A 19,717-nucleotide genomic window follows, 5' to 3' on the forward strand; every position below is an offset into this window, starting at 1 on the left:
AAGAACTCTCCAAACCAAATCAGTATCTGGGCCTGTCACCTATGGTTTATTATGCCTGTGATTGATCCAAATTGAAATATAGCAAAAATTTATTATGGCTTCAGAAGTTTTCCAAGTTTACTATCAGGCATTTTAGAAAAACCACTACTGTTTGTCATGTACTTTGTGAACAGTACAGAATGTTTCTAGGTTTGAACTTTGAGATGTGTGCCAAAAACATCTAAAAATAAAGAAATCCAGTAGGTTCTTGCACTGTCCTCTTCTCAAGTGAGTGAACTGTATTTCACTGTGGTATATATTTAATGGGACTGCAGAATGCCTAAAAGCTGTACCAAAGTTTATTTTCTTTGCATTTAGTCTTCATGTTTTGAATGTGCTCCTTCCAGTCTAAGCTATAAACTATGCTTAGAAAAGAAGCACTTTAGTTATGTATATTATTACTTTATTATCCCTAAATTGAACTAGAAAAAGTGGTCTAATTAAAGGTTGTAATCCCATTCTAATCTAGCTGTTGAATAGGTGATGGGGTTAGAACACTTGCATTTTTAAAATTAAGAACCTATTTCCTCATTTGATCATGAATCTGCCATGTGCATGAGAGACATGATCTCAGTATTCTCTCTTCTCCATGAGCCCTAAAGAGCATCCCAGTATCGAGCACTTTTAGAATTGTTAGAATGCCATGGAAAGTGTGATAGAAATTGATTCTGTTTTCTCAAAAATGTCGGGATTGGAAGGTAACAAAACAGCTGGATGTAATTAAGAATTTTCTTGTATTAAGAGATGTGAATAAGATACTGAAAAGTCCAGCATGGTCTTTTGAAAAAAAACCCAACAAACACACGCACCCCTTCCCAAACCAACCAACCAATAAAAATCACAAAAAACAAGATGAGTGGGGGAGGCATCCTTTCCCTCTTCCATCAAATATAAAGAAATAATCCTTTACTTTCCTGCATCTCCTCAGCCTTCTCAGTCTCCCAAATGTTAGGCCACATTCCTTGCAAGCCAGGCATCATGTGCTTCCTATAATGCTGGATGTGCTGGAGTGCTATGTTCACAGAATCTGACTTACTGATAAGAAATCATTCCTTTCTATTTTGGTTTCCTGTCTGCATCTGGACATTACCCCCAAAGAGAACCTGCATGGATGGTATCACCCTTTCCTCTCCTAATAAATACTCTGTTTCTGGTATGCTCTGATTTCATGTGTTTCTTATATGATGACGTTTATGATGTGCTCCTTTTTAACTTCAGGCTGTAGCTCAGCTTCCAGATGACTGGCATAATCAGGATTAGCTACCAATAGCAATCTCCTGATGAATTTGCACTTTCTGGGGATCAGTAGAACCTTTTCTCAGGGAGAAAATATTACATCTGGGTGTCAGCTGTTGTAAAATGTGTCAAAACCAAAATGAGTTTTATTTGTGAGCTGATGAATTTTTTGTGCTGGACTTTATTCCCTGTGTTTGTTTCCTTGTCTATATGTTAAAAGGTGCAAGGGCCTTCCAATTCTCATTTCTTGTAGCAGTGATTTCCACTGGGAAGGGTAGATTGTATGAAGCTTGTGCAACTCCAGATTCTTTGCTCTTTGGTCTTCGTACATGGTTATGGCATTTAATGAAAATTCATGGCTGGTGGTAAGGAAAAGGAGGGGGAGAATAACTGTAAGGGGGGAAAGTGCAGAAAGAAGAAGTGAATACCTTCTTGATCTCTTTTATTAGTTGTTAGGCCTGTCTGTCTGGACCACAGCTTTTCAGAATGAACTCATATAAGCAAAATCTCAAAGTCTGGTGGTTTTGTGTTCAGAAACGTGGAATTTCAGCAAGTTGCAAGGGCTACTGCTTTAACATTTTAAATAAAAACAACTTAACCAGAAAGATGATGCTTTGCCACATGTAATTTTATTTTTTCCTCCACTTTGTGTATTACCAGTGAACAGAGTATCTGCCAAGCACGAGCTGCTGTCATGGTCTACGATGATGCCAACAAGAAATGGGTACCAGCTGGAGGATCAACTGGATTCAGCAGAGTTCACATCTATCATCACACAGGCAACAACACTTTCAGAGTAGTGGGCAGGAAGATTCAGGATCATCAGGTGAGGAAATCTCTGAAAAATTTAGAATATTAAGTCTTTAGCAAAATTATGGGGCCAATTTAAAAAAAAAATGTGTTTTTTAAACTGAAGTAGCAGAGCTTTTATTGCTTTTTCCCTGTGAACTAAGCACTTTGCATAGCCCCAAGGCAATGGTCCTTTTGCCATTCCTTCCCACAGATATCTATTTATAAAGACTAGTGGTGTACACAGAAGTCATCTGGTTCTTTTTAAGGCAAAGTGGCAACCTGAAAGCTTCTCTCCCCCACTCTGCACTGTGAGCTGCAGCCTGGGTAGACACCAGCAGTTCTTTCAGCTCTTCCTACCTCATGGAAACTTGGATGCATGATGTCTCATATCCCCAGGTCATTTTGTTCAAAAAACCTTCTGATGTTTAGTAATGCTGATCATCTAGCACTTAAGGAGAGTGAGAAGGGAGTAACAGGGATTACATCTTTATTTCCTTGATGAAGTTACTGGCTCATGATTAAATAAATTAGCACTCTGTCTGTAAATGTGCTCTGCCATGTAATACTTGGGATGGGGTTAAAACCTAATATTTTGTTTGAGAAAAGCTCCTAATAGTTGTTTCCCTCCCTCCCAGCCTTTAATAGAATTCTTTTGGTCCGTTTTTGGTCATTTATTACACACCTGTGTTCTAAGCTGGTAACCCCCTGTGTGATTTGTTACTAAATATTTACTCCAAGTAATAAATGATCTCTGTGCATTCATCTGAGAGCGAATCTGGGGTTTTTTTTGTCCCATTATTCAGCAGAAAAAGGTGAGAGGATATAGTTATCCAAGTGCAATGGGATCCTCTTAGTGGATGGCTTGTAGTAAATGGTTGCCCTAATAGCTCAAATTTTCATCTTTTGTGTGAGCCACAGCAACCTTGCAAAATGATACCCTGTCATCCGTGGTACAAATCCAGGAAACTGCTGCTGAAAGCCCTGCAAGCCAAGGGGTGCAGCAGCCACAGGGAGAAGGTGATAACTTGGTTAAAAAAGAAACCCAACAAATACCCTGTGAAATTCACGGGAAAAGGAGTTTCTGCTTTTCAGATGTGTGTTTCAGTAATCTGCTGCTGGTGTTATTGCATTGCTGTTAGGAAACGTGGCTGCATCTTTTGAAGTGGGAACACTTTAACTACAAAAGTTGATACAAAATATCTCATTAGTCCCCTTGTGTATTCCCACCACTGATTACAGACAGTGATGGAATTAAAATTGAAATGTTTTGTGCTTTCAGCCTTGTGTTTCACAGATTATGGGTCATGAATTAACCCGTGTGGTGGAGGAACAAAATCTACACAAAGCTGAAACTTCTGCTGGAACAGCAATTTTAAACATAAGTAAACTTTTTTTTTTTTTTTAATGATTACAGGTGGTAATAAATTGTGCCATTCCAAAAGGGCTGAAGTACAATCAGGCTACACAGACCTTCCACCAGTGGCGTGATGCTAGGCAAGTGTATGGTCTGAATTTTGGCAGCAAAGAAGATGCCAACGTCTTCGCAAGTGCCATGATGCATGCCTTAGAAGTATTAAATTCACAGGAAGCTGGTAAGAGTCTCTTCACTTATTTTCTTCCCCTAAGATTGCTCAAGTACAGAAAAATTCAAATGTTTATGTGTAAAAGTCTATAAGTCTTGTTTTTCATCATAAATAGGCCTCTAGGTGTTTTAATTATTGGGATGTTTTGTCTGACTAATTACTGCTTCTTAACAGTGCTTCTCAACTCAACTGGCATTTCTGTAATTGTACTTCCTAGCAAGTAAATCAATTTACATATTTCTATATTAGATACAGAAACTGCTGGCTTACTGCTGCTGGCTTTGCCTTTTTTTTTTTTTTTTTTTTTTTTTTTTTTTTTTTTTTTTTTTTTTTAAGGAAGCAAAACAAAAAGACCTGCCCAAGAAGCATAAGGAAGATACTTTTCAGGATTTCTAGAGACATCTAGGTTCCTATTGTGTGTTGGTATTTTTGCTTCTCACTGGTTACTGGTTTATTAAAAAATTGTGAAGGTTTTTTCCTCCAAACTTTGCAATTCTCTGGCAGTTTTTACCAGCTCAGAAACCTTGAATCCAGGGTTAACATTCAGATGAGCACATACAGTTTAGACACCAGGTTTGTAATTTCTTTTGTTTGAAGTTCAGGGTGACATAGGCTGTAAAAGAGTGGTGGAAAAATCCCTGGCTGTCAGTATTCTGCTGATATCTGTAACACATTCTGGGTAGGCTCTACAGCAAATTGATCAGTGTAACACTGTGACACACACAGAGGGAGGTTCTTCTAAAAGACTAAGAGTCTTTTGTGTTCTTGTAACCAAATAGAATTCTTTTGTCCTCATTAAAGTTTCAAGATTGCCTGTGTAACAAGAGATAGTACTTGTGTGCCAGTTTTCTTTCTCTTGTGTGGAAGAGAGGCTGTAGATAACTATACCAGGGCTGTCTCAGCTACAGCAAAAAAAGGTGGTTTTATCAAGTTGGTGTTTTTTCTGGTAGTCCTTTCAAGACTTCTACCTTTTGAAACTAATCTGTCTAGGCTGTGGATGATAAATTCTGCAGTGCTTACATTGTTACACAACACAGGAGGCCAAAATAGAAGTGGTAGCTAGAATTAGGAGGTTCCTTTTTTCCTGCTAAAATAAGCCAGTTGTGATTCCCAGTCTCCTGCCTCTCAGCTGGGTGTTTTCTCTTCTACATACCTCAGTTCTGCTTTCCCTAAGGGTTACTCAGCTGTAAACTTTCCATGCATTCTGACTGTTCATCACCTTCTCCCAGCCAGTATTTGGGAACACATGAAGTGTTGGTTTGTACTCTTTTGATGAAAAAGCCTGATTGATGGTAATTACCACAGATTTGTGGGGTTCAAGTTCTTTCCCATTACCTGTACTTGCAGAATTTGTGTTTCAGTGTGTATATAGGCGTATACACATCTTTGTAGTTCAGTTTAACTCCTCATAACACTGAACCTGAGCTGCTAGAGAGGCTGAAATGACATAGGCAGGCATGGCATTGCTCATTTTTTAGTTAGACAGTGTGTCCTTTTTAAATTTTGTGCCTTGTAATTTGTCTAATGACTTGTTCTCTTGCTACTTTATGCAAGGTATTTATGGGCTGCTGCATCTTTATATTGCTCAGTAGTAGAAATTTTATTATAAACAGAGATGCCACTTCACTTTGTAAAGACTTGGATAAAACTAAAATTTTCTGACTGTAAAATTTCATAACTGTGTATGACTTATCACAGCCTGGTTGCTGACTACAGTGCTGTTGTCCTCTGGTTTGTTCTCAACAGTTCTGAGCTGGACACGAATTAAGGTTTGTAACCATGTTTGAAAGTGACTGGGTTAACCTTTAAGTTTTCTTCTGAATTACAGCATTGTCACTTTGTTTCTCCTTGTTGTGAATTTAATTTGGGGGTAGCAGCAGGCACAAGTCAAAATGCATTAATTAGCTGCATCACAAGCTGATGGTGAGCACAGGAGATAATTGTTCTTCCCTGGCTGCTGTCTGCCAAGGGCTGTGGTGGTTTCAGATGAGCTGTCACCTGTGCCACAGATAGGTGCTCTAGCTTCCACCAAGCTGAAATAAAACCAAACCTTCACATTATCAGCATTGTTTCAGCAGATGAGCAGTTTTGCACTGCTGCTTCTAAAAAAAATTCCTGATAAGGCACAGGGAATTGCTCTCTCAGCCTCATCTCGCTTCAGACAATGTTTAAAGATAAATGTTCATCATGTTTCTGTGTTAGACTACTGTCAACAAGTTTTATCAGCTGGGAAGTTTGTCACTGTCTGATCTAGATATTACTTAATTTTTCTGAAGTATCTTTCTGAACATGCTGCTTCAATAATGGCAATAGGTTGCTAAGTGGCTTGCAATTTATAATCCAACTACTTGTGCTCCTTGCTCAAAGCTCAGTGAATTTTGCTTCTGTGTAGCTGGTATAATTTCCTAAAAGTGCAGCTAGAAATGAATCCTTGGTGTTAGGTTCCTCCCCCAGGATCTCTGAAATAGATGAATATTTACTTAGACAGGTCACTGGCTCTGAGGCTCTAATATTAGCTCTTCATTTTAGGAAATGGATTGCAGCTGCCTCTCTTTTATAAACAAATTACTCTTTCTGAAAAGGTGTTGAGAGGGTGTGTGTCATAAAATAAACTTACACTGACATATGATGATCAATACATTATATATGATTAGTTTTGTTTCTTTCAATGTATCTGCTTGGATTTTAAATATTTCTAACCCATGCTGTCCTTGCTGGTGTTTGGATGATACTGCTTCAAAAATCTGTACTTGAAGATGACAACTTGTCTCTATTAGTTTAAATAAATTGCTGTGTTTCCTAGTGTATCCAAAATGGCATACAGAACCTCCAACTGAAATAAAAATAAAGAGATCCTACATAGATAGATTCCCTTTTATTATAGAATTGCATCCAGTTAAAGTTAGATTCTTGCAGTATCCTTATTTTCTGCTGTGCTTTCTCATTTTGGCAATTTCTTTTATTAGCTTGCTTATTTTATGTTGTATTTTATTCATAAAAGGAAAGCAGTTTTAATGTTAGCTGAGCATACTATTCAGAAATTCATAAAGCTGCAGATGAATTTTAAATTTTATGCAAGGGTTCACAGAAATCTAAATGACTTCTGAGGGATATTAAAGATTAAGTTGTGTACATCCTTTTGGTTTGCAAGTCAGCTGTTGGGTACGGCTCTCTCTTTTTAAAATAAAATTAAATCATGGTCTCCTTCTCTTGCACATATTTGAAAAATGTCATTGATCTTTTAGTTGGCATCCTCAGCTGTTCTGCTGCCTGCTGGCAGAATTGGAGGTTGTTTAATTTAGGATCTCCCTCTAGTGGATCTGCTGGAGTCGAGGCACTGCTGAGCTCTCAGGGACAGGTTTTTGTCTTTCTGATGAGTTCAGAGTGCACAGTGAAAACCTCTGAAGTGAAGAGCAAAGGCTTTACTGCAAGTGGCAGCTTTAGCTATAAAAGCAGTGCAGGTTTGTCTCAGAAGCAAAGGCTGCCTTATCAGTGAAACTGCTGCAAATGCTCTGCTGATGTAGGATTTTATCCTCTCCCTGTGTTACAGGACTGATAAATGAACATGCTAACGTCTCAAATGGTTGAACTCTGCTTATTTAAATGAATTTATTTTATTTTAGCTCTTTTCTGGTTTGAATGATTGCATTAGCAAACCCTATTTCCCTGCAGGCTAGTTGGGCAGATTGTAGGCAATGCAGCAGAGTAGGACAACACAGGACTGCATTTTGTCCTGGAATTTTAAAGAATTAAATAGTGCAGGTTCCTGCCCCACACTGTTTCAGAAATGCATTAAAAGTGAACCGAGGTTTTATTCCTGGCCCTCATTTGAGAAAATTTGGAAAGACTTACTACTCATTACATGAAATAACTGTTTGACATGGTCAAAAGTGACACCTTCATCAAATGCCAAGTGCATGTCATCAAGTTTAAGAGGTCAAATGAAGAGGATTTCTGGCTCTGAGGCTCTGTGCAGGGTGTTCAGATATTCAGTAATTGTCTTGTCTGGAGATGACAGCTTGCCACAAAGGTTTTGCATTGCATGACAAAGGAAATTTTCATATCTGCATTAAGTAGGGCTCATTGTTGCAATCAAAGTGGCTCTGGAATGAGAGAAAAGCCTCAACGAGGGGAAATCAGACAGCTGAGAATTCTCTGATGTGTGAGACAATGGATTATTTCTTTGAAGGAATAAGGTCACGTAAGGGAAGCTTGTGCTGGGAGGAACAAAGGAGCATCATTCTCAGTTCTGCTGCAAAAAGCACCTCCTAGTTCAGCTGGGATCACTGCTGCTTTGTGTGGCATCTGTCCCCAACCTCAGGAAAGCCTTGCTGAGAGAATGTGGGGTTTCTAGATGTGTGATTTGCACCTGGGAGGTCCTGGGAGTCGTTTGTTGCAGAAGATGAAAGCGGCAGAAGAACTGAAGCAAGGATGTCACAATAGTAAATAAATCTATTTTCATTCTCTCTCATAGAATTACATAGATGTGAGATCTGTGATGCTTTTTTGTGCTAATCTGTAGCAGTTGTATATTAGTTCTTGAAAAGATTTTTGGAGTGTTCTGGATGTAAAGGCAAGGTCATGAAGGATTCAGTGAATCTGTTCTAGTGTTGCCTTAGATCACAGTTTAATTCATAGGAAAATGGGGAGGAAGAAAAAGAACCAGGGTTTCTTTGTTTCCAAGGTCTCATTATTTTATCCTTCTGACCTTGGAGGGGAAAAAGCCCCTGTGGTTCAAGTTTTTTGAATTCCTCTTGAATGAGTAACTCTAGAAGTTAGGTTGTCCAGTTATTAAATAAACAAATCTTTATTCACAGCTGTACATTAATGTCCTTTCTCTTCCAGCAGAGATAGGTAATTAAATCCTTGCTGGTAGAGGAATGCACTCAAATAATGGATTGAATAATTTAATATCTTTGGGAAATGCAAACTGAAACAAAAATTGGGGCTGCCTAATTTGAATATATAGAGAGACTACAGAGGACTGAAATGAGAAAAGTGCATGTGGAGCTTGGGGGGTGCTTTTCTTTGTACTGCTTTGGTTCATGTCATGCTAAAACTTGTTTTGGGAGAATAAAAATTCTGCAGCAGTGAAGTAATGATGCTATACCTGTACTCTCAGCAAGCCTCTGGAACAGGCTGTCAGCACTCCCTGTCAGAACAGGAGTAACATGATGGTATTTTTATTACCTGTGTTGTCAAAAGTTGGATAATATCTCTGGTCTTGCTAACAAGATTTTTCCCTTCCTTTTAAATGTGGGATTGATTAAATATTTTTTTTAGGTCATTACTAGGTGTTTATAATAGCTGATACTGATTAAGTAATCCTGATTTATGTGCCAAAATGCTGATCCTGCAGGAAGTTCTACCTGTTTATTGGGCAGAGTATTTCCTCTTCATGGTAATTGCAGATAAGATTATTGAAAGCATCATCAGTGTCAGTTGTGGTGTTCGGAAGTGAAGGGAGAGTTGCTAAGTTTTCAGAGTTATACAAACTTTTAAGAGTTGCCTGTATGGTGTTTCTAATTTTTTTCTTTTGGTTCTTCAGAATTAGTGGTGTGTCATGTGAAAGCATTAAACTTTAGGTGAACAATCCAAAGAATTTAATTAAAATCTGGTAGCTGGTCTAAACTGCATGGCAAATATTAATAGAAGTACATTAATTTATGGATAAAGTTTTGTTTAATAAACACAGAGGAATGTCAGCCTATTTTACAGTTGGGGTTTATAGTGTTGTCTTTAAAAATATTATCAGTAGAAGTTGTAGATAGATTTAATCTGCCTTTTGGGAGCAGGCTGTTTTCATAAAAGTCATGAAGATAGCTGTGAAATACACCTTGGTCAGGCTCATTTCTGTACTGTTATCCCCCAGCAGTGACAGCCATCACCTATAACATTGCTATTTTATCAAATTTTGGCACAGCTGAGGGTGGAGGGGAGCTCTAAATATCCCACAGTGGATGCTATTGACATATTTAACTTCAGTATTTGCTCCTTGATGTTTGTGGTGTTGTAGTTTCATCCAGCAGCTGCAGCTCCTGCTGGTGAAGCTTTGTCCCTGGGCATGGCAGGGTGGCACAGGGACACTGGGAGCTGCTGATGTCCCCCAGAAAATTGGGTTTGAGCCAAGCCTGGCTCCCAGGTTATCAGAGCCTGGTGTCCAAGGCACTGCTGGCTCTGATAGGGGCTTCTGCTGGCACTGATAGGAGGCTTACCTCTGCTTAAATTCATGTGTGCTTTCATGAATAGTTTTGTTGTTCTTGTTGCCTTTTATTGCCTTGATTGAGTTATAAGAGCTTGTGGATTGAAGTGGAAAGTGTTTAGCTTCAGATTTGGAGTGATGAGTGAATTAACTCAGCTGAAGTGAGTGAGGAAGAAGGGGTTTGAAGGGAGGGGAAACCTTGGCTAGTGCTTGATTCATCCTAACAGAAGTACTAGAGAAAATTTTGTCACTAGTTAATGCCCTGGTTTTTGGCCATCATGGTCTTGCATATAAACCCATAACACCTGTTGGGAGGGTATGTGTCATAAAATAAACTTCTACACTGATCTGATGATCAATACATTATGTATGGTTAGTTTTGTTTTGTTTCTTTCAATGTATCTACTTGGGTTTTAAAAGTTTCTAACCCATGCTGTCCTCATTGGTATTTAGATGATACTGCATCAAAAATCTGCACTTGAAGATGACTACTTGTCTCTGTTAGTTTAAATAAATTCTTGTGGCTGGAGCAGTGACTTGGTTTTGGTTCTGCTCAAGGCTGGTTAGAAATCAACCCAGCCTTTGTTCTGGCATGGCCTGGAGCAGGACAGGCTCTGAATGGAGCTGGAGACACATCAAAGAGGGATACCACAGTTGTTGTTCTTATTGCTTCCTGCACAGATCTCTGAAAAGCCTCATTCCCATTCATTCAGAAAACCTTTAACCATTTAAACACACGTTCTTTTTTTATTTTTTAAATAAGTTCTTATATTTCCTAACAAAAACACATCTTTTTGGCTGTAGCTTTGAACTCTTGCCTGGGGTGTGGGCTTTGTTTAGTAGGAGTATTCAAACTGTCCCTAAAGAAAATATTTTCTAAAGATTATAATTAGCCAGGTCACTTATGTTTATATCATATAAATTTATAAATAAATTTGCTGTCCACTTTCAGTCTTGGAAAAGACTTCTAAAAGACAAGTCACACTTTGATTTGGATATCAGACTGTATAATTGGAGCACTGCTTAGTTTTGGCACTAACATACTGAGAAGTGAAGGAGTGGGATTTCTTAGTTACTAAGTTGTTTATATAAACGTTTTCTCTGGGGAGAAAATGGAGATCTTTACCTCAAACTAAAATTCTTAAGTGTGATAGTTGACCAGCCTTAGCAGATTTATTCAAAAATTAGGGTGAGAATAAGCTGTACTCTGAATTACAGTAATTGCAGGTGGGAGGTTTTCTGTGTGGTTTTGCCTTCTTGATTTAGGGCATGTGAGGTTCTGAGGAAGATTTCACATGATCTGGTTCTTCCAAACCCCTTTTCACCATCCCTGTGTTACCAGCTCCCAAGTGAGCCTGTCCAGCCAAAGGAAAACACCCATTGCAGCTCAGTGCAGAACTTGCAGCACATGTGTTGTGCCAGTCTTGAGCAGCTGATTCCTGGGGGTTTTTTAGGGCTCCAGGAATGTGATATTTTCACTATCAGCCAGTGTCAACACTGATAACATCCAATGCAGCTGGCATGAGAAAAAGTGGGGTAGGGTGGGGTGTGACACTCCAAAAGAGAGGAGGTGACTGAAAGATCGCAGACATCTTTTATGGAAAATCCTTTCCTCAGGATTTTTCCTCCTGAGAAGCTGAGAGGCCTCAGGAACAAAATGCAAACATTGATTATCTGCTGCTGTGGGATGCAACAGGTGCATCTGTGATTGGCCCATGTTGGATGTTTGTAATTAATGGCCAATCACAGTCAGCTGGCTCGGACAGAGAGCTGAGCCACAAACCTTTGTTATCATTCCTTCCTACTCTATTCTTAGCTGGCCTTCTGAGGAAATCCTTTCTTCTATTCTTTTAGTATAGTTTTAATGTAATATATATATCATAAAATAATAAATCAGCCTTCTGAAACATGGAGTCAGATCCTTGTCTCTTCCCTCAACTTGAGACCCCTTTGAACACAAAAGAGGAACAAAACAGAGGAACAAAAGGCATTGAGGGAGGGCAAACCCTGTATTTCCTTCCTATGCTTCCATAGGGTTGTACAACTGAAATTGTTTGGCTTTTGAACAGAGATACAAAGTAACCAGTCAATTAGAGCTAAAAAAATCAAGGAGTTTGATAAACGCCAACTCTGGTTGTGGTTTAGAAGGGTGATGTTGGGGATGCTTGGTTTGGTTCAGGCACTGCCCAGCAGTCTGGTGTTGATGTTCTGATGTTGATGCCACCATAATTGTCTGTGTGACTGCATGGAGCACCAGCTCTGGCTGTCATCTGGCTGGTGGAAATGTTTAATGCAGGCTTTTCCCCCTGAGATTTTAATGTGTTAGATTGCCAGTCCATTTCTCACCACACAGTTGCCTGAGCTGTCATAGAGGAAGGGTGATGCAAAGGTGAAAATAAGCTGAAAAACAGAAAGCATTGAAACTGGAATGGCTGCTGAACAAATTAGTATAAAATTATATCCTCTGTCTGTCAGAATGTGCTGCAGAGTGCACCATCTGTGCTTTTTTAGAAAAAGAGAGATGTTAGGTTTTCTTTAAAACTCAGAATGAATAGACCATTCAGCCTCATCTCTCTCTTGGCTTATATTGGCTTCTGAAGATAAAGTGATCCTGTAAAAGGATCAGAGTTCTTTTCCAGGCAGTATCTGAGTGTTTCTCATGGGGGTTGATGTTTCTTTGGTATCTTAAAGTGTTCAGAAGCCTCTGAGAGAGGTTTTCACTACCTAGTTCCTGTTTATTTAATATACCACCTGTCCTGCTACCCAGGCAGCTGTATTTTAGCAATGAAGTGATAGTCTTGGCTTGCTGTTATAAACCTTCTAGGATAAAACATACTTCTCCACCTGGCATGTTCCTTTAATTTTATAATGTTCATTAGCAGGGTGGCTGCAGAGGGAAATTTCATGAGAAAACAGTACAGATGACTTGGGAGCTGAACTTCCCTTTTCTTAAAAGCCTTTGTTATACTCAAATTGCATTTCCTTGAGGCAAAAATGTGTAATGAGTACTGGAACCACCAGGTTAATTGCCAGCAGGGGATTTTTTTTCCTCTTCTGTGTGCATAGCTGTGAAAGAAGCCCATCACTGGAGTGGGCTGGCCAAGCTAAAGCTGCCTTGGCTTGCTCATGTTTGCCTTGTGCAGAACTGATGGATAAATTGGTGGTTTTCTGAAGGACAGTGCTCTGGAACAAAGTTTGAGGCTACAAGAACAGGCTTTCTCACAGCTAGGTGTGTTGGAAAGGCCAGAGCAGATGAAGTTTGGTGTTTACTTTCTGGAGGTGTTGGCTCAAGAATGATTTAAAAGGTCGGAGAGTGGTGGTCTGCACCCAGTTACTGCAGCATGATAAAACCTTCTTCATAAAAACCTTTTAAATACTCTTAAAGATTAAATTGGCTGAACTGAACTTTTCATTTCTACTGCATTTTTAGCACAAAATAGTTCTGGTTGGTCTACGGATGCATTGTGACCATTTCTTTTCTTTTTTGTTTTTCATTATTAACTTTCAGGTCAGCATGTTCCATCTTGAGGAATAAGACAGGAATTTATGAATTTCATCCTATGTCTGATACTCAAAGTGCTGCTTGCATTTTGCAGCTCAGGCTGTGAGCCTTGACTTACCCGAGTGTTCTGCTGGGCATGGCAAGCAGCAGAGCTGGTGTTTGGTGTTTACAGCACCTTTCACTGCTCCTGGATTTGTCTGCCTGTGAAAGGCCATGAAAGGCTGCAGGCAGCAAATATCCCAGCTGCCTGGGAGCTGCTGTCATGGGCATTGCAGCTTTCCACCTCTCACACGGGGGAGAGGAGAGGAGGAGACTGTGTGTCTTATGGAAGTTTTAAAGCAAAAAAGCTTTCCAGATGAGCCATGGGGCAGATGTTTCTGTTTAATGGTCATTTAACTGCAATGATAAATTAATAATTTTTTTTTTTTTGCATTTAAAATACAGGTTAAAATATATAGTTTTTAAATATCGCACTATCAATATATAGTTTTTTAAATATTGCATTAAAATATAGGTTTTATACCTGGAGGTGTCTCTTGGAGATACTTCAAGCAAAACTAGTGCATCCCAGCATCCAGGCATTGGGTATAAGGGCCTGATGCTTGCTGAAAGAATAGCTAAGGAAGACACCACATCTGTAGTAAACTGCCTGCTTTTATCCTCCACAATTAAGTCCCATTACTTTTTGTATTTGTAGGGTACATAGATAGTGTACACTTTTATAATTTTCATGATTAAAGATCACAGTGGACACAATACTGTGGCATTCTGAGGAAATTAACCTTTCTGCAGGGCTTTTAGACAAGGGACTTGTTTGCTGTGTCTCAAGCAAAATGCCTGTCCTTGATGTGTATCACACATGGTCTTTTTATGGGTTTGGGTGACTTTCACCAATTCAGATAGGAAAAGATTTTGTATTTTGATATTTGAGATGGGGAAGATCTCATTACAACTCCATAACTCTAACTGGTTTGGTGGAATATCATTGAGAAATCACTGCTTTGCTCTTGGACATTTTCAAAACTTGATGTTTTAATTGATTTTAATTTTTACAAATTCTATAATATGAAATTCTATATTATTCTATATAGAATATAGAATAATTCTATATATTATTCTATATAGAATAATAAATTCTATACTTTCTTATAAATTCTATAATCTTGAGCATAGCTGTAGTCTAAATAATTTCCTAGATTACTGCCTGACAGCAGCAATGCATCCATGGTCTCCTGTATTCCATTCTACACTTTGTCTTCACTTCTTTTTACTTTTGTGCTGTAAATACATTTGTGATTAAAATGGTAAAGCTTTTTTTGTTTCTAGAATACAGATCTCACATTGACAATTACTTGAAAGTTGTATGATTCAGAATTTCCCGTCAGTAAAGGCTGAAGATGATTTTGCATGACCTTCCCTTTTGCATCTCCTGTGCTTAGCAGAATTCCGAGTTTGCACATTTGTTGTATCCCCCATTCCTTTGGACACAATATTTACCTATGCAAAAAAGGTCTTTGATCCAAATTGATGACCTGAAATCTGAGTAAATTCTGGTGTGACCTGTAGAAACATGCTTTATCTTCCTTCTCTCAGTGTGGTGGTATGGTTCTGATGGTTTTTCTCCTGTTCTTTTGTTTTTTTCCTTTTTCTGTTTTCTCCCCCTTTTCCAGTGTTCTATTTAGGTGAGTGGTTTAATTTTTTGAGCCTTTCCTGCTCCTCCAAGAGTATTTGTTCATTGTTTTAAGAAAAACAATCAGACTTGGAGTGCTTTTCAAAGCTTTTGTCAAATTCTGTCATGCAGAAAGTTTGGTTTGCATTTTTGTGAGACCTTTCCATCCATGTAAAATAAAATCATTCTGCAGATGTGTGAGGTAACATTGTACATGTGTGAGGTTGCAGTTTTTATTTGCTGCATTATGCTGTTGAGCTTGTTTGGCTTAAAAAGCAAAAGTGAGCAGTTCTTAATGTTGTGTGATGGCTGGCCTTTTTCTTTGATTTTGTGCCTTTTTTTTTTTTTGCATGGTAAAAATTCAAACCATTAATTTATGATCTGTCTTTGCTCTTAGGTCCTACATTGCCTCGACAGAATTCACAGCTTCCCTCTCAAGTGCAGAATGGTCCATCACAAGAAGAAATGGAAATCCAGAGAAGGTATGGTATTAAAAGTGAACAGCTGTTCAGTTCAAGGAAGTGATAACTCTTAATGAGGAGAAAATAAATGTCAAGGACTTAGAATTGCTCTCCTGCACGAGGGCAGCATTTGTATGTGCACAGTTTTCAGTGCCACTCTATAAAAACTTTGTTGTTGGATCCCTTGTTCCTGCTCTCCACCCATTCAAACAATGCAGGGGAAAGAGTTGAAGATCAGAGGGGAAGCCTTGGGAGATTTCACTGTTGTCATTTTCAGCCAGGCTAATTAATTTTCCAGTGACTGTTGTGTGTTCAGTTTTTGACACTGAAAAAAGCAGCAAGCGAGGAAGGAAGTTTGAGAAGCAGAGAACTGAGTCATCATGAATGACAGGGCTTTTGTCTTGAGTGTGGATGTGCTAGATCAGAACATTCTATTGCAAATCTTGTTTGCCTTTGCAGTGTATTATTTAGCAAAAAGCCTTAATTTTCTGCTTGTAGCGTATAAATTGATGGAGCTTTTAGCAGTGTAATTTTCAGCTGGAGCATTGCTGGTTATATCTGTGTTCCCTTGGTCAGCTGGGGCTTCCTCCAAGTTTACCTGTTCCATGCGATTTCTATCCCTGTGGGATATTTTTTCAGACCTGTAGCATTTTGAACTGAGTTTTTTCACATTTCTTTTAATAATCATTATGTATTGATGAAGTGCCCAATTTCTACAGACTCTGTGGTTGTCATCTTCCCACATTTGTTTTGTGGCAATGTGGGGTGAGTGTGGGGGTTATGGGTGTGTGACATGGCAGAGGCTTGCAGGACAGTGCTCTCACACTGGGCTAAGGGAAAACAGCAAGACCTTGGGCTGTCCCAAGCACACTGCCTGTGCTGCAATCCTGGATTATTTTACCATCAAAACACTCCCAGGAGATTAGCTGTTCCCTTCCTGAAGGGATGCTGGGAATGATTCACATGCAGGACAGATCCAGGGAACGGGAGCCTTGGATAAATGGGAGGTGGTCCAGACTGGTGGTGTAAATGTACCTAATAGCTTTTTGTGCTGACTGGGAGAATGCTTAAACATGTTGGGTCTAATTAGCACTGAAGCTTTTTCTATTTTGCTGTTCAGCATTTAAAGGTGAGCAGAACCCAATTGCCAATTTAGGAATAATTCATTTGATAATCAAGCTGTATATGTTGAACAAAGGGTTGCCATCAAAATTGGCATCATACTTGTCTGTCTATTTTCTTCTGTGTCTTCTTAAATCTGAGCAGGAATCACTTTATCTGAAAGTTACCTTGTTTAAGAACAAATAGCAAGAACCTCATTACAAATCTGTCTGTTTGATGTGTTTATGTGCAAGTTTGCTGTCATGATAAAAGTCTTTTATGTCACTTCTTTTGACAGACTTTTAAAAAGCCTTTTTTCTTTCAATATTTTTTTCTGTCCTACATTAGTGGTTTTTAGTATTTTTATTTGCTGTCTGTTCCTTTAGAAAGCTGCATTATCTGAAATTTATAATGCTGAAATACTTTAGAGAGAAGCATTGTAGAGCGGCATCTCCTCAGAATAAAGTGCTGCCCTATATTAAGAGCTCTGAAAGTCTCTTGAAATTTTTGGTATGTGAAGGCCATCCTATCAGATGGCATTCTTATGGCTTGGCTTTTTTGATCAGTGTGCCCAACTTGTTTCCATTTAATGCAATGTCCTCTTTGAAGTCTGGGTCTGGGTTTGTTTTGTTTTTCCCTGAAACAAGGATGGAGCACTGGAATGAGTTTACTCATGCTGCTAGACAGATTGCCCGTGGAAGGACTATTGCTGCTGTGTCATTAAGCTTAAGAAGAACATGTAATTTTGTTAAAACATTTCACAAATGCTTCTTCAGTCTCATTACTCCTGTAACTACATGGTGATAATAAAGTTCAATTAACTCTAAGCTAGAACTTCTCTTCTGTAGTAACTGTCTTGCAGCTTTCAGACTCTAAGAGCAAGAGTTACTACCGTCATGTAGAGAGTAGTAAATAGTTGGGAAGAAAAGGTTGAAGTATATATTACTTTTAACATATCTCCAAGTGACATTTCCAATCTCACTAAAGGGTAAAAGCAGTGTGGGCAGGCTTGAATCCTGTGGGGAGCAGTAAGACTACAGGGAATGCAAGAAATGGGAATAAATGTTACTGCGTGGGAAGGAACATGGGGTTTGTGATGGATCAGGAGAAAGGCTGTGCCAAGTCTGTGGCTTGTGGAATGTGTGTCTGTTGGGTGAGGGTTTTCTTTCAAGTGTGGCTTGATAATAGTTGTCTTTGAGTTCTGTTCTCCCATCCCTCCTCTTAGGTGTGCCTGGATTTAGTAGTGTGTAACTGACTCCTGTGCTAAGTGCAGGAAAATGTTTTTAAAATTATTCTAAGCTGGAGAAAAATATCTGTTTGCATGAAAATTAAAGGGACCCTGTGGAGGTCTAGTCTAACCCTCTGCTCAGAGAAGGACTAATTTCAAAGTTAAATTATGTGGCTTGGAGCTTCAGGGTTTTCCTAGGCAGAAATAGAAACATTTCTTCAGAAGTATTTTGCCAAAGGACTGACCAGTGAAGAGTGGCATAATAAAGAGAGCTCTTCACCCATCAGGGTCTGATGTTTTCCTTTGCTTTCATAACCAGTGTTCAGGAATCTTGGGAAAATTGGGAATTGAAGAGTGAAATTAGTTCATTGCCAGCAGAATACATTATTTTGGTTCAGAGATTTTTCTCTATTTTAGAAAGGATTTAGATGCCCTTGCATTTTGGGTAAAACTGCTTTGTTTATTTTGCTGCAGAGCTTCCTAGTGAATATTTGTATTGCTTACTGGGCAGTGGTACAGTTCCTAAGGCTGCTGGGACCAGATGTGCCATCTGAAACACTGAGGTTTTTATAAGGCCAAGATTACACATAAGGTGTAATGAAGTAATTTTTTCTGTGAATTGATAACTTTGTTATTGTGTTTTAAGCAACCTTAACACATGGTGGATGCTTTCCCTCTCAGGGAGTACTTGAAGCTAGCTGTAATTTTCCTTAATTTGCACTCACTTCAGTAGAGTAATAGCAGGCTTTAAAACACTCCAGCTTCCATTTTTGATCCTCAAAACTGAAGGGATATTTTGTTCTGTGGGCTGGTTTTCATTTTGTCAGAGTGGTGGCCAGGCAGTGTTTATAAATTCCACTGATGGATAATGAGCCAGCTTCAGTTGACACACACATTTGTTAATAACTGCAGAGTTACCTAATGCCAAAGAGCATTTTAAAATACAAGATTAGTTCATGGCATGCCTGTGTGTGCTACTGGTGCATGTAAATTTACCTTCTCTCCCAGCCGTGGTAAATACATTGTCAGGAATATGAGTCACTGAATTGGTATCTAAGATGACACTTGGGAATTTAATGAGTTAATGTTTATAAATAACTTCAAAATGGTCACTGCTTCATAAATAAAGAGCTCCAGGAACAGAGGAACTGTACAGATAGTAAGGAATGATGAGGGTGTACAAGCCCCCCACTGCCCTTCAGGGGCGTCATGGACCAAAACTCGACCGAATCCTTTCGTAAGTACTCAAAAACATTACAGGTTTGGAAAATGCAACAGCAGAATATTGGGAGGGACTGTAATTATTAAATACTTTATTTCTTTGGTTTAGTTTGGTTTGTGATACTGTTAAGGAAAACACAGGGTATGCCTGTGCTAGAATTTAGTATTGATATGGTGTGGGTTTCATAACATCCCGTGGAAGGATTCTTAGTTTTGGTACACGTTCAGAGACTGTCAAATGGAGCAGTTTCTTAGTAAATAAGAGACTTGAAGGCAAGATTTTTATTTTACAGATTAAAACATTTTTTCTGAATTTTGCTAATCTTATTCTTTAACTAAAATAAAATGTTTTCCCTCCTTGTAACTTAGTAATTATTACATACTCCTGAGCTGTTTTGAAAACATATGTAGAAATGCTAGGAAAAAAAATCCTGCAATTCAGTGTCAATGTAGCTATTGTAGTTTAAAGGAATAAAAGTTTGCCCGTGGCTGTGTGTCCCTGGTAACCTTGTTTCTACTGACTTCCCACAGCCTGTGACTTTTCCCTAGTTAGTGGCTAGATGTACAGCTTCCAACTTTGCTTTGCTTCTGAAATGGTGCCATTTATCCAACAGCTTCTTCCAGGGAAGTAGGATTTCTTTAAAAGGCAAATGGATTGATTAGATAATAACTGAGCACACAGC

The 19,717-nt window shown here is 38.8% G+C and overlaps 1 protein-coding gene across 7 annotated transcripts in view; it reads left to right on the plus strand.

Annotated features, from left to right (window-relative positions):
* ENAH (ENAH actin regulator) overlaps window positions 1-19,717 on the plus strand; it is a 92,386-nt gene that overhangs the window by 41,987 nt on the left and 30,682 nt on the right. For 6 of the 7 annotated variants that reach the window (XM_059467482.1, XM_059467483.1, XM_059467486.1 and 3 more), the window contains exons 2-4: window positions 1,936-2,101; window positions 3,482-3,659; window positions 15,421-15,505. In XM_059467482.1, coding sequence (XP_059323465.1) covers window positions 1,936-2,101; window positions 3,482-3,659; window positions 15,421-15,505 — 429 coding nt within the window. Of the gene's footprint in view, window positions 1-1,935; window positions 2,102-3,481; window positions 3,660-15,420; window positions 15,506-18,979; window positions 19,051-19,717 lie in introns of those variants that run through there. The other variant, XM_059467485.1, reaches the window with a different exon arrangement.

Source organism: Ammospiza nelsoni, chromosome 3 (assembly GCF_027579445.1).
Source record: "Ammospiza nelsoni isolate bAmmNel1 chromosome 3, bAmmNel1.pri, whole genome shotgun sequence".
NCBI classification, from domain to species: Eukaryota; Metazoa; Chordata; class Aves; order Passeriformes; family Passerellidae; genus Ammospiza; species Ammospiza nelsoni.